The sequence below is a fragment of the Mizuhopecten yessoensis genome, unplaced genomic scaffold, assembly GCF_002113885.1.
Source record: "Mizuhopecten yessoensis strain PY_sf001 unplaced genomic scaffold, ASM211388v2 scaffold8841, whole genome shotgun sequence".
Taxonomy (NCBI): domain Eukaryota; kingdom Metazoa; phylum Mollusca; class Bivalvia; order Pectinida; family Pectinidae; genus Mizuhopecten; species Mizuhopecten yessoensis.
This window is the reverse complement of record NW_018407749.1, coordinates 1,009,282-1,023,528: the sequence shown is the minus strand read 5'-3', so window position 1 is coordinate 1,023,528 and position 14,247 is coordinate 1,009,282. Positions and strand designations below refer to the sequence as shown.

The window sequence follows — 14,247 nt, the reverse complement described above, 5'->3', positions numbered from 1 at the left end:
TCCCTTTTGTGGTAACCCTGAGTTTAATTCATCTTTCGTAATATATTCAAACTACTTGTTATTTTCGTTAAAGTCTCGACGAGTAATTTAAAATCAGGAAGGATAGTGATTCAAATTGTCAGTGTTCGGGCCTCAAATAATATTATACGGATGAGGTTTATATTCTGCTCGCTAAACCCATAACCCAGCGGTCGTATACCTTCCTATTGACAACAATAACGATGTAAACGTTATCTTAATGTTTACCAACTAAGGATCAGATGATGTTATTCTAATGATTGACATTGTATTTTAATTTATTTAATTCCCGCCCAACAGAACTTAATTGGCTTCACTTAATTCAGTGTTAAAACACGGAGTTCTTCAACTAAAACATTTAATGAAATTGCCACTGTGCCATTGACAATTTTGTATATAAATCTTTCAACTGAATCATCGATTATTGAGAGAATTCATTGAAGGAGCAATATACAAATAATGCATCTCATTTACGTGTTCTTTTCTATATAAAAGGTAAAGCTAATAACAGATTTTACCTGGTGTACATTATCGCTACATGATTCATATCACGTGACAACTACCCGCTTCGCCATCGGTGTTCTTAATCTAGGTTTAAACCACCATGTGGTATCTTAAGAGATCGATAAATCTATATGTAATGTTTAAATGTCCCATGACAAAAAGTTCAGCAAAACATTTTAAAACGCATAATTTAAAACGATTGCATGAAAATGTTTCTGCTATTCTTAACAAGTCGGGTCATTCAATTCCCGTTGAAACAAGTGGTTTCGAATTCAGTGACATACAAGAAGGTAATAAATACTGTATTTTTCAGGTTAGGGCTAAGTCTAGATAAAACCGTTTAAACAAGTGAAGGACACTGGATAAAAATAGTTGTTACTATTGCACAGATTGTGATGGTATGACTCGTCATGCTTGTCCAAGGTGAATGTCCTATCTACCAGTGAGTATGGCTAACCTTTCTTCTTTTCTTCTTTTATGAGGCATGTGCTCACAGCGGTGGTAAGGTTAGTGCCTTCTTTCTAATCTTTACAGTTACAAATGATATTTTCATTGCTGTTTTATACATCAAATATTTGATTAATTTAAGTATTCATTTTTCCTCTGCAGTTTCATATAGATTTATTTTATTGTGTTCTACGTTTACAAGATTATTTTCTGTTGGACTTTTTTTAAATGCATTCTTGTGTATCTTCTCTCATTTAACTCTTAAAATATTAACAGTTTCATTCATTGAACACATGTTGGGGATTAAAATATCAATTTCCATGCACTAGTTACAACCTATTACACAGCAAGAAAACCCATCATATAAGTAGTTTTTCCTTTTTATATATAAATGTACACAATTATTTCCCCGTTAATTACATGTGAACACATGTATCACCCGAGTGCTGTACAATACGTTTTTTCTTTATATCAGATACAGCACTGTTTGGTAATGATGTAAACATACTTTTAAAAGCCTACCATTAACTATTTATGGTATACATGTCAAAATTGAATAAGATAATAGAACAAAAAAACAATGGCATCGTTTCTATGCTTTCCACCTCAACCAAGGGTTCCTCATGATACTGTGTGCGGTGATACTTTCATAACAAAGTATCTCAAGATAGCAACTATTTTATAACACAATTTTCACATAAGCTTTCAAATCATAAACAAATTGGTTGTCTATAATGCATGACAATAATCTGAACTTTTGTATAAAAATCAGCCGAAAGGTCGTAACATTTCTTTAGTTTATGAAATGCTTGACTAGAATTGTAATATTTTGGTGTCAAAATATGACGTAACTAAGTACACCATATGGATTCAGACAAGGAGGAGTGTGTTTGTTTGGGGTTAAACGTCTCTGCAATAGATACATATAAAGGTTACTTGAAGCCGGATACCTTGGAGATATCACCGCAAAGACAGAGTAGGGAAATGAGAACAAGGTTCCGAAACGTTGCTATGGGGATAGCAGATCAGATTTGATTTCTTCTGTGTTTTAAATATTGAAACAAAATAATTGTTTCAAGCATTTATTATCTCATGTAATCTAACACTAATACAAAACAATTGCACAAAGCTACACAATTATGAAATCAAATTGATTATGCATGTTCATTCTCTTCGAGAAATAGTTGTAAATGGAATATATAAGACGGACACTTTTTAAAAAAACAAGAGGCCCAATGGGGCTGCATCGCTCACCTGGTATTAATTTCATACTTGTAATCTTAAAAGTGGACTAAAATACAGCAGAAAATCAGTGTTTGATTCATAAGAACCTATTAAAAGATTTAANATAAAAAGTTGACGCCGGACAGACGGACGACGGACGGGCGGACGGGCGGACGACGGACGCCGCACCATGGTATAAGCTCACTTGCCCTTCGGGCTAAACATGGTATGGTTTATGACATTTTTAATTTAACAACATTTATGAAACAAATGTGTTCAACTTCAAATAATAAGTCTTTTTTTCAGACTTGGTAGAAGGTCTTTTGCTTTTAAACATATTGAAAAGTAAGATGAAATATGGAAACAAGAGGCCCGAGGGCTTTAGCGGTCACCTGAGTTATATCATATAGGTACTGGTAGCTTTATTGTATTGTTTAGATGTGATGTGGAATACTTGTCATGTCATCAAAGGATAAGAACTTTAAAATATTGGTAAATGTTCCCTTTGGGGCCCCGCCCTAGCCCCTCGAGATGGGGCAGGAATTCCAAAAGTGTTATTTCCCTATATAAACTATAGTAAACTTTACCCCCTCCCACAGGGAGAAGGGATGACCTGGGGGTCCTGAAATTTACAATTTAAATAAAGCCCCTGATGATCTTTCCATCCATGCAGAGACAATGAATGTAGTGCAATGTTGTAGCGTCATCTACCAAGGATGATTCTGACCAAGTTTGAAAAATTCCATCCACTGGTTCTTGAGAAGTTGAAAATGTAAAACGTTTACGCACGGCGGACGACGCACGACGACGGACGGAAAGTGATCGGAATAGGTCACTTGAACAGATGAATTGACAATGCGTAGCCGTTAACTCTATTGAGTCAACACATTCTTTGTAAATAATAATAAGCTAAAACAGCAAGTAAACATTGCGTGATAGAAACACAACAGCCTTGATATGATATCTCAGTGTGAAGTATGATTTTGTTGTACAAGTTAATCATTTCCAAGGACGTCGCTTTCGGGTATGATCACACGTGTGAAATTATAGCTTTGTTTTCAACTGCACTGACGTCCTGTGTATTTAGAAATACGTAATATATTACCACAAAAATATTTTTAAACATATATTGTAAACAACTCACATTTACGATTGTATAACAACACATATATACATATATATTGACGTCACAAAAATACCCGCCAGCAAATCTGATACATATTTTCCGTAAGACAGCGGTCATCTAGACCTGTTGCTCTGGTAGTAACTTATCACTGCTACTACAGACCACCATCCAACATACTGAATATAAACCTAATGCATACGATCTTATGATTGCCAGCTTGTTTGAAAACTTAAACGTGATGTAATTGAGGTATTTTCTCACAACATAATAAGGAAATGAGTATGAAAAACAAATTAAGGATTCTACTTATCGACAAGTTAATATAAAAAGGCCATTGTGTTATTATAATATTACAATATCCTTCTTGCATCTTTTGTAGTTATTTGCATGTTTTTTACTCAACGTGTGCGTCTTAGGTTATGATTATAAAATTATTCGCATGATACTTCGCGATCAATGGATAACGCGAATTTACGCAACAATTAATATTGAAATAATCTACAACATACTAAAGAATTTGAGAAAAAGTTGCGATGTTAACAATGCTTACCACTACGTTACCTGTAGGCTATTGACACAGATGTTTAAATATCAAACTGCAGGCAATGGGATAGATATGCAGGCATGATTTACATATATTTCTGTCACAGAATGTATAGAAGCGCCTACTGAATTTACTGAATACCAAAATACTATGTCAAGGTGAATGATCCATTGGTTTGTTTTAAACATCTTAACTCTCTGGATATCAACGAACGACGGGGGTCATCGTTCTTAAGTTTAAAATACACGCCATTCAGGTAATGACGCACTTCTCACACTGAGAAACTAATTCTTAGCTTAGTCAACTTAATTTGGCTATGAATTTGATTACCGATGTCCAAAAGCATTGCAAACACATTCGACTATTTACATAAACTAGTAAATTAAATCAAGGACAACATGTGTACCTCTTATCTTTTAGGAGACCATTGGGTTTTTTTCAAGAGACGTTCCTGAAAGTTTATATGTATTTCATATGGATATCAGCCTTACACTAACATGACTTTATCGAGAATCTTGTGCCTTTATATATTATTGAAATTAACAGAGCGGAGATTTAACAGCTATCAGTGACCTGAGCAGTGATGTGAAATATATAAATCGTCAAGCCTTAATATAAATATTAGTGTGGATGTACCAAGCAGCGTACCCTCATCACAAAATGGAGATTCTTAACATACCAATTGGAGAAAGGATTCTGGAGCACAAGGTGTTTGAGGGCAGCAAATTCCCAGACATTTGTCCTGGAAATGTGTCCGACCATTTGGAGAAGATCCGGAATATGGAATGTCGTCATGATGATGTTTTTATTATGTCATACCCCAGAAGCGGTAAGATATTTAAGATATTGAAAACATACTATCTAAGAAATGGGAAGATAGTAAAAATATTGAATGAATACCTTAATAGAGGTAAGATAATAGGATTTAAATATATGTACTAGAGAACGCAACAAGATTGTAAAATCACACAATATGTACCATATGTTCACGGAAAGCGAGTAAAATCATAATATGCATACACTGTACTCTGGAATGGTTAAGTAGTAAAAATGAAGTCAACATACGCAAGATTGCGGTAGATGAGTACACATACCTGAGATGTATAGTAGACATGTGGTAGGCATATATATACATACTATTAAACCGGCATGCTAGCCTAAATAAAGTATAGATGTGTATAATGATATCTTATACATATTTATTTATTTATTTCCAATTCAACAGACCCAAGGGTCCACTAACAGAATGGATAACAACATTACAACACAAGTATAAAATATCAGTCAGTTATGCATGTAACACAGACTAAAAGATACTCATATGTAAAACAAAAGGAATTAGTGATAGCAAATATTCTTTAACCGTACTTTGAACTCGGCGAGAGAGGAACAAAACATATCACAGTCTGGTGCAAAAACAAGATAGTTAAAATTACTTTGAATCCTGTTTAAAATAGTATACTTTCTAACGTTTATTCTACTTCTCTGGCAGTAAAACTGGTTAAAACGAATTGATCGTAGATTACGACCAGGGACTAAAAAACACATTTGCTTGACTAAATATGGACAATCAAAAGCACTATTAACACATTTGTAAAGAAATACACAGTCTAAAAATGCCCGCCTATGTTCGAGGCTAGGAAGATTAAAATGCCTACAAGTGTCAGCGTAAGACATGGAATTGTAGTCAACGTGTGCCTTAAAACATAAAAATGTCAAAAACTTACGCTGGACAACTTCGACCAGGTGAATTAAAGATGTTTGGTAAGGAGACCAGATCTGACAACAGTATTCTAACTGACTCCTGAAAAGACTTATATATAGAGACCTTAAAACAGGTATTTGTTTAAAACTGTTACATGTACGTTTTATAAAGCCTGGCATTCGCATTGATTTGGAAGCAGTACGTCTAATGTGGGTACTAAAACTCATTGAAGAGGTCAGCCAAACACCAAAATCTTTCACACACCATTCATTCTTCAGGTTGTCACCGTTCATAGTGTAATTAAAATTCATACATTTCTTCTTGTTTGTAAAAATGACCTGGCAGCACTTCTTTACATTCACTTTCATTTTCCACACAGTGCACCAATCATACACTCTTTCTATATCGCTCCGTAGCTGCTCACACACAGACAACGTTCTTACACACTTAAAAAAATTGCTGTCATCGGCAAACATAAGAGATTTAGAAAATTTCAGAATAGATGGCAGTTCATTGATAAAAATAAGGAAAAGTTTACAGACGGTTGTTATCTAATGTACATGCCAGTGATAATTGATTCAGGGATAATTTTATGATATTGACATTTGATTGACGTCAACTCTCATCTAAATGTTGTTCTCTTTCCTATTTGAGTTCTGTCTTCGTCTATGTGGGTTAATGTTGGTTTCTATATTATTTTTCTATATTATTTTGTCCTTAAAAGTTTGCAAGCGGTAAAACTGATCTAATGGTATCAATTAATAATTCACTGTGTCCTTTGTTCATGAAATACATTGCAACATGCATTATTTATCAATGTCTTTTTTCCTCCTATTTTTTCAGGGACACATTGGTTAAGAGAAATCGTCGCCATGTTGATGAAGGGCAAAGCGGAATACATAGTAAATGATAACATTGACTTCCCTTTGGAACTTTTGGATATGCATACTATCGAGAACGAGGCCTCCCCAAGGATTTTCTATTCTCATATGCCGTTTCGTTATTTGCCGCGGGATCATTTGGCGAGGAATGGGAAAGTGATCGGATGTTTTCGAAATCCAAAGGACGTCATGACGTCAGCTTTTCATTTCTTCAATAACGTTTCATTTGAGGTTGAGTGGGATATTTACTTCAATGTTTTACTGGAGGGAAATGGTGAGTTGTACACAAGTGAAAAACAATTGATTTCGACTGGAATATACTATTTACCTGGAATCATTGTGGTCATTCAAACAATAACGAACATATATATCATATACATAATGAGCATTTGTGTTATGTAGTATTGTTCTAATGGTTATTCGAGCACCTTTTTTTTTTTATATATAAAAAGATTTACTTTCTTAGTTATGGTATGCTGATTTATGTCCTTTCTGGGAATAGAGGGGGAAATGTGTATTGTCTTCTTTGACAGTTAGCACAGCAGTTTTAACACTAAAAATGTAATAGACACTTTCACAATCATAGCAGTTATATTTTTCAAATTGTCTGTTAAAAAAACCACCAAACAATAGTCCATTATGCTTACAAAGATGTTCTTAACAGAAATGTGTTCCTTAAATTGAATTGTTCTCAAATTTACTGACCTGTTCATATTTAACCAAGTATAAACAGAAATACATATATATATGTATGTAACTGCACATCAAATATGAAATATTGAAATAGGTATCAATGTAAACACGTCACAACATGATATCCGGATTTCGAAATTGCTATGGCAGTTCCTTATTTTGGTTTGGACTTTATTGCAATATTTGAATATGTACCAATCTTTTATCGTAGATATAATCTTATCGTAAAATCAATTTTGAAATATAGTATACGCTGAATGTTTATGATATCAATACAATAAAATTGTTGACCAATCTGGATTTATATTTTCTCTAGTCGTGTATCGTTTATCATTTTCTTTGCTTACATTTTAAACTTGAAGATGGAGTATGAATAGGTGTCCGTTTCTTTGTTTTCCTCGAGGTCCGTACGGCTGTTGGTTTGCCTGGAGAGATCAATGGGAGAAGACTTTGGATCAACAGACAGAAATGCAGCCCCTCACACTAACGTACGAGGATACCAGCAGGGTAAATGCATATCAAAACAATATGTTCATTTAATATAACCATTTCAAAATATGATTTATCGTGGCAAGATAATTTCAAAATTGTATGTAAAATATATAATTTTAAACCATGTATGTATCATTTTTAATATATAAGCCTTTGATAGAGTTTTTTGGAACTAGTGATTGTTTATATATCTTGGAAAACCGTGGAATTGTCTTTGTTTTCACCAATATACTTAAAATTGTTTTGTTCTTTTTTATTCCTGGGATGTAAAAAATACATTTTTTGTTCAACTTTATCAGGAAAAAAATGACAATGATATTTTTCAATTTTCAAATAAGACATATGGATATCTTTATGAAATATTTCTTGTCCCCTGATTATTAGGATTTATAAATTTTGAATACAGAGTATAATGATAACAATATTTTATTTTTAGTAAAAACTAGCAATAAAAATGTGGCAAACATGTACAGACTTACGTCATCATACAGCTTTCATGTATTCCGTCTTTGCATATTGCAGAGTTATCTTCTCTTGGGAGGAGGTATTGATTGTTCCGTCATTGGTTTGTGTGAGAAAATTACGTCATTTTCTCAAAAATTGATGACGTTACTCTCACAAACAAGTGACGTAACAATCAATACCTGCTCCCAAGAGAAGATAACTCTGCAATACGCAAAGACGGAATACCTATATTAAAAGTTGAATTATGGTTTCTGAACGAATTATGATCTGTATCTACAACCGTTGAAAACGTTTGTATTAAGAATTTAGAAGGACAAGTGCGCAGAATCGCTGAATATCTGGGCGTGACCTACACCGACAACTTGATAGCGGACATCACATATGCGTGTGAGTTCAACAACATGAAATCTGCAAAGAGTCAAACAAAATCGAACATGATGAAAAGAATAAAAGATGCCGTTCAGGACTTGGAGAATACTTCATCAGAGGACATCAACAAAAACAGAGGGGGACACAACACAATTATTCGAAAAGGTTTGAAATAAAAAACATTAAGATGTCTTGATGAATTTGTAACAACCGGTCCTATTCTCATTTAACTTTTTCAGTGGTCACCATTTAAGTCTTACATTCTCACAATTTCCCTAGATTAATCGATTATAGGTTTGATTTACAGTTTGGTTGACACTGCGGAATTTCTCTACTTTATTTATTGATTATTTTTTATTTATATGTTTATTTATTTCTGTTGACACATTGATTATTTTTATTTATATCTTATTTTAATTATTTGATTATTTATGTATTTATTTATATATTTGAGGGCTATTAAAGGAAGAAAAATTAGATACGTCCTTGACCCTGTTATTTCATGAAAAAAATAAAATGTTACCGTACTTAATGAAGCGATATACTCTTCTGTTATGCGCTAACAAATGTACTGTGCTAAATATATACCAACGGAAAAAAGTACCGCAATGTTGGTTTTGGTCTTATAACTTCAATATTTGATGACTAAATTCAGTGCAATTTGGTAGGTAACCCGTAACCAAGCAAACGCAGCTTGACCACAATTGCGCTTAGGTTTGAAATACATTCAAGTAGCGTTATATGATATTTGATCAATGAATGTTTAAGCAAATATTGTTATGGTCCTTTAACACTCATTGCTATTAACTTAATCAATCTCGTTTTCGTATCGCCTATTTATCGTTACTGTGCTAAATGCACTGTCTTTTGTAATCTATTCATGTATATAATATGTATTTTTGTCATCGTTTCAGGGACAGTTGGAGATTGGAAAACGCTTTTTACGATGGAACAGAGACAAAAACTCAACACATTATATAAAAATCGGACAACACCTGGCAGTAGATTAGATTTCAAGGACTACCTTGAAGACGACTAATGAACAATATCAATATTTATGTACTGTTATTTATGCATTGTTTTTAAACGGTTATGAATTCACTTCGCGTTTTCCATTTAAGTTTAACTGTGACTGATCCCAGATAGCGAAAATCACTTATATTTCGCAAATTCCACAGCGAAACAAAAGGAGAGCGAAAATTATTCAGATTCCGAATTCGCTGTCCTGCTGTTACTTCCACATGAAAATATCATGGCTACACAGAGAATATTGTAGTAAAACACGTTACCAGGACCGAGTGCTATGAGGCCGTATTGTAGGTTTGCTTTATATATTGATATATACATATATATATTTACATTTGCCCCCGCGCCGTCCCATTACAACAGTGTTACAGGGCAAGTGTAATTATATAGGCTATAATTACAACTGCTCGACTATAACTACAACTGCCTGTTTCAGTTGTAGGAATATGTAAACAAACAAAATGGCCGCCTGAAATGTATTTTGAGGCAGGGCAAATGGTTTTTGTAGGAATATGTCTTAAAAAAGAAAAAGATGTAAATATAAAAAATACCTGGTTGTCTGGATGTAATTATTGTTGATATAATTACAAGTGGCCTCTGGGATTTGCCAAAGGCCACTTGTAATTATATCAACAATAACTACATCCGACAACCAGTTATTGTTTAAATAATCAGAAAAATGTTCCATGTCTTTTTGATGGTTAAATATACAAAACAAATGACAAGAGTTTTTAGTACCTCCCTAGCGCTTTCACCTATATAGAGGTTCATCGGGGGAAGCAGTTCATTTGTTTGTATATATAAATATATATTATAAAAATGTATTATTACTACTATACCGTATATAGAATTTGTGAACCGAGTGTTATATAAACAACTAAAATGCATAATAAATTCTACGATTACCAAGGGTTGTTTCAATGTCGAAACTAATATTTTACATAGACCGTGTGATATTTATCATAGCTTTACAATTATAAAATTTATGAAAGTTTTTAGCATTGTGAATTGATATTTCAGTTGTCTGGATGGACCAACTAACTCGGTGGATATGTATTTCAATAATGTTTAATATAATTACCAATTATGACAGCAATCCTCAATTGATATTATATCAAATTAGTATTATATGCACTCCATACATTAATCTAGGTTATTTATTTCGAAATGAAATTCTGAGAATTGATTTTCTTTTCTTTAACGTTTCATTATCATTAAACGTCTTCTATTTACAATAATAACACAACAATTTCACAATCAATTATCTAATATTGCAGATATTTTTTTTTTTTTTTTCATCATTTGAATTTGTTTCATTTTCCATTCACAGTCATATTACATCACTATCATTCATGACCTACATCAACGTGTGTGTACTTAAGGAATGACCAAGATTTTGTTTTGGTATACGGTATATACCGAAACAAAATTGTGCACTTTGCATAAATCCGCGAAAAAGAGCACAATTTATTTTCGGTATATACCGTATATACCAAACCGAAATCTTGGGCATTCTTTATAATTTAATTTAAAAATAGTAGACAAACACGTTGTAAATGGACAGTTAAAGATTTATTTAATATTTTCGTAAACTAAACAATTGCGCTAAAAAAAAAGCTGCGTTGTAATTTTGCATTCTGAAGTGTAAAAAGTAGTTCCGTCATCAGTTGTTTTTCTTTTTAGGTATATACGATATATACCAAACACAATAGTATGGGGTAGATAGGCAAAATTAAATTATTATGTAGTGTCAGACATACATCAACGTGTGTGTACTATGTAGTGTCAGACATACATCAACGTGTGTGTACTATGCAGTGGGAGATGTCATCAACGTGTGTGTACTATGTAGTGGGGGATGTACATCAACGTGTGTGTACTATGTAGTGGGAGATGTACATCAACTTGTGTGTACTATGTAGTGTCAGACAGACATCAACGTGTGTGTTCTATGTAGTGTCAGACATACATCAACGTTTGTGTACTATGTAGTGGGAGATGTACATCATCGTGTGTGTACTATGTAGGGGGAGATGTACATCAACGTGTGCGTACTATGTAGTGTCAGACATACATCATCGTGTGTGTACTATGTAGTGGGAGATGTACATAAACGGGTGTGTACTATGTAGTGTCAGACATACATCATCGTGTGTGTACTATGTAGTGGGGGATGTACATTAACGTGTGTGTACTATGTAGTGTCAGACAGACATCAACGTGTGTATACTATGTAGTGTCAGATCAACGTGTGTGTACTATGCAGTGGGAGATCTCATCAACGTGTGTGTACTATGTAGTGGCAGATGTACATCAACGTGTGTGTACTATGTAGTAGGAGATGTACATCAACGTTTGCGTACTATGTAGTGTCAGACATACATCATCACGTACGTACTATGTAGTGTCAGACAAACATCAACGTCTGTGTACTATGTGGTGTCAGACATACATCAATGTGTATGTACTATGTAGTGTCAGGCATACATCAACGTGTGTGTACTATGTAGCGTCCGACATACATCAACGTGTGTGTACTATGAAGTGTCAGACATACATCAACGTGTGTGTGTGTGTACTATGAAGTGTCAGACATACATCAACGTGTGTGTACTGTGTAGTGTCAGACATACATCAACGTGTGTGTGTGTGTACTATGAAGTGTCAGACATACATCAACGTGTGTGTACTGTGTAGTGTCAGACATACATCAACGTGTGTGTGTGTGTACTATGAAGTGTCAGACATACATCAACGTGTGTGTGTGTGTACTATGAAGTGTCAGACATACATCAACGTGTGTGTACTGTGTAGTGTCAGACATACATCAACGTGTGTGTGTGTGTACTATGAAGTGTCAGACATACATCAACGTGTGTGTGTGTGTACTATGAAGTGTCAGACATACATCAACGTGTGTGTACTATGCAGTGTCAGACATACATCAACGTTTGTGTACTATGTAGTGGGAGATGTACATCAACTTGTGTGTACTATGTAGTGTCAGACAGACATCAACGTGTGTGTACTATGTAGTGGCAGATGTACATCAACGTGTGTGTACTATGGAGTGTCAGACATACATCAACGTGTGTGTACTATGAAGTGTCAGACATACATCAACGTGTGTGTACTGTGTAGTGTCAGACATACATCAACGTGTGTGTACTATGCAGTGGGAGATCTCATCAACGTGTGTGTACTATGTAGTGGCAGATGTACATCAACGTGTGTGTACTATGGAGTGTCAGACATACATCAACGTGTGTGTGTGTGTACTATGAAGTGTCAGACATACATCAACGTGTGTGTGTGTGTACTATGAAGTGTCAGACATACATCAACGTGTGTGTGTGTGTACTATGAAGTGTCAGACATACATCAACGTGTGTGTACTATGTAGTGTCAGACAGACATCAACGTGTGTATACTATGTAGTGTCAGACATACATCATCATGTACGTACTATGTAGTGTCAGACAAACATCAACATGTACGTACTATGTAGTGTCAGACAAACATCAACATGTACGTACTATGTAGTGTCAGACAAACATCAACATGTACGTACTATGTAGTGTGAGACATACCTCAACGTGTGTGTACTATGTGGTGTCAGACATACGTCAACATGTGTGTACTATGTAGTGTCAGACATCCATCAACGTGTGTGTACTATGTAGTGTCAGACAAACATCAACGTGTGTGTACTATGTAGTGTCAGACATACATCAACGTGTGTGTACTATGTGGTGTCAGACATACGTCAACATGTGTGTACTATGTAGTGTCAGACATACATCAACGTGCGTGTACTATGTAGTGTCAGACATTCATCAACGTGTGTGTACTATGTGGTGTCAGGCATACGCCAACATGTGTGTACTATGTAGTAGGAGATGTACATCGACGTGTGCGTACTATGTAGTTGGAGATGTACATCAACGTGTGCGTACTGTGTAGTGGGAGATGTACATCATCGTGTGTGTACTATGTAGTGTCAGTCATACATCAACGTGTGTGTACTCTGTAGTGTCAGACATACATCAACGTGCGTGTACTATGTAGTGTCAGACGTACATCAACGTGTGTGTACTAAGTAGTGTCAGACATACATCAACGAGTGTGTACTATGTATTGGGAGATGTACATCAAGATTTATATGTAGTGTCAGACATACATTAATGTGTATGTACTATGTAGTGTCAGACATTCATCAACGTGTGTGTACTATGTGCTGTCAGACATACATCATCGTGTGTGGACTATGTAGTGTCAGACATACGTCAACATGTGTGTAATATGTAGTGTCAGACATACAGCAACGTTTGTGTACTATGTAGTGGGAGATGTACAACGTGGGAGATGTCATCCACGTGTGTGTACTATGTAGTGGTAGATGTACATCAACGTGTGTGGACTATGTAGTGTGAGACATACATCAACGTGTGTGCACTATGTAGTGGGAGATGTACATCAACATGTGTGTACTATGTAGTTTCAGACATACATCAACATGTGTGGATTATGTAGTGTCAGACATACATCATCGTGTGTGGACTATGTAGTGTGAGACATACATCAACGTGTGTGCACTATGTAGTGTCAGACATACATCATCGTGTGTGTACTATGGAGTGTCAGACATACATCAACATGTGTGTACTATGTAGTTTCAGACATACATCAACATGTGTGTACTATGTAGTTTCAGACATACATCAACATGTGTGGATTATGTAGTGTCAGACAT

General features: G+C 34.8%; 1 protein-coding gene across 1 annotated transcript; it reads left to right on the top strand.

Annotated features, from left to right (window-relative positions):
- Positions 1-1,011: 1,011 nt before the first annotated feature.
- LOC110456780 (bile salt sulfotransferase-like) lies at positions 1,012-9,855 on the top strand. The gene is made up of 6 exons (XM_021507737.1): positions 1,012-1,028; positions 4,410-4,692; positions 6,412-6,723; positions 7,546-7,649; positions 8,402-8,633; positions 9,383-9,855. The coding sequence occupies exons 2-6, from the start codon at positions 4,494-4,496 to the stop codon at positions 9,505-9,507; spliced, it is 972 nt and encodes a 323-aa protein (XP_021363412.1). The 5' UTR covers positions 1,012-1,028; positions 4,410-4,493; the 3' UTR covers positions 9,508-9,855.
- Positions 9,856-14,247: the final 4,392 nt, after the last annotated feature.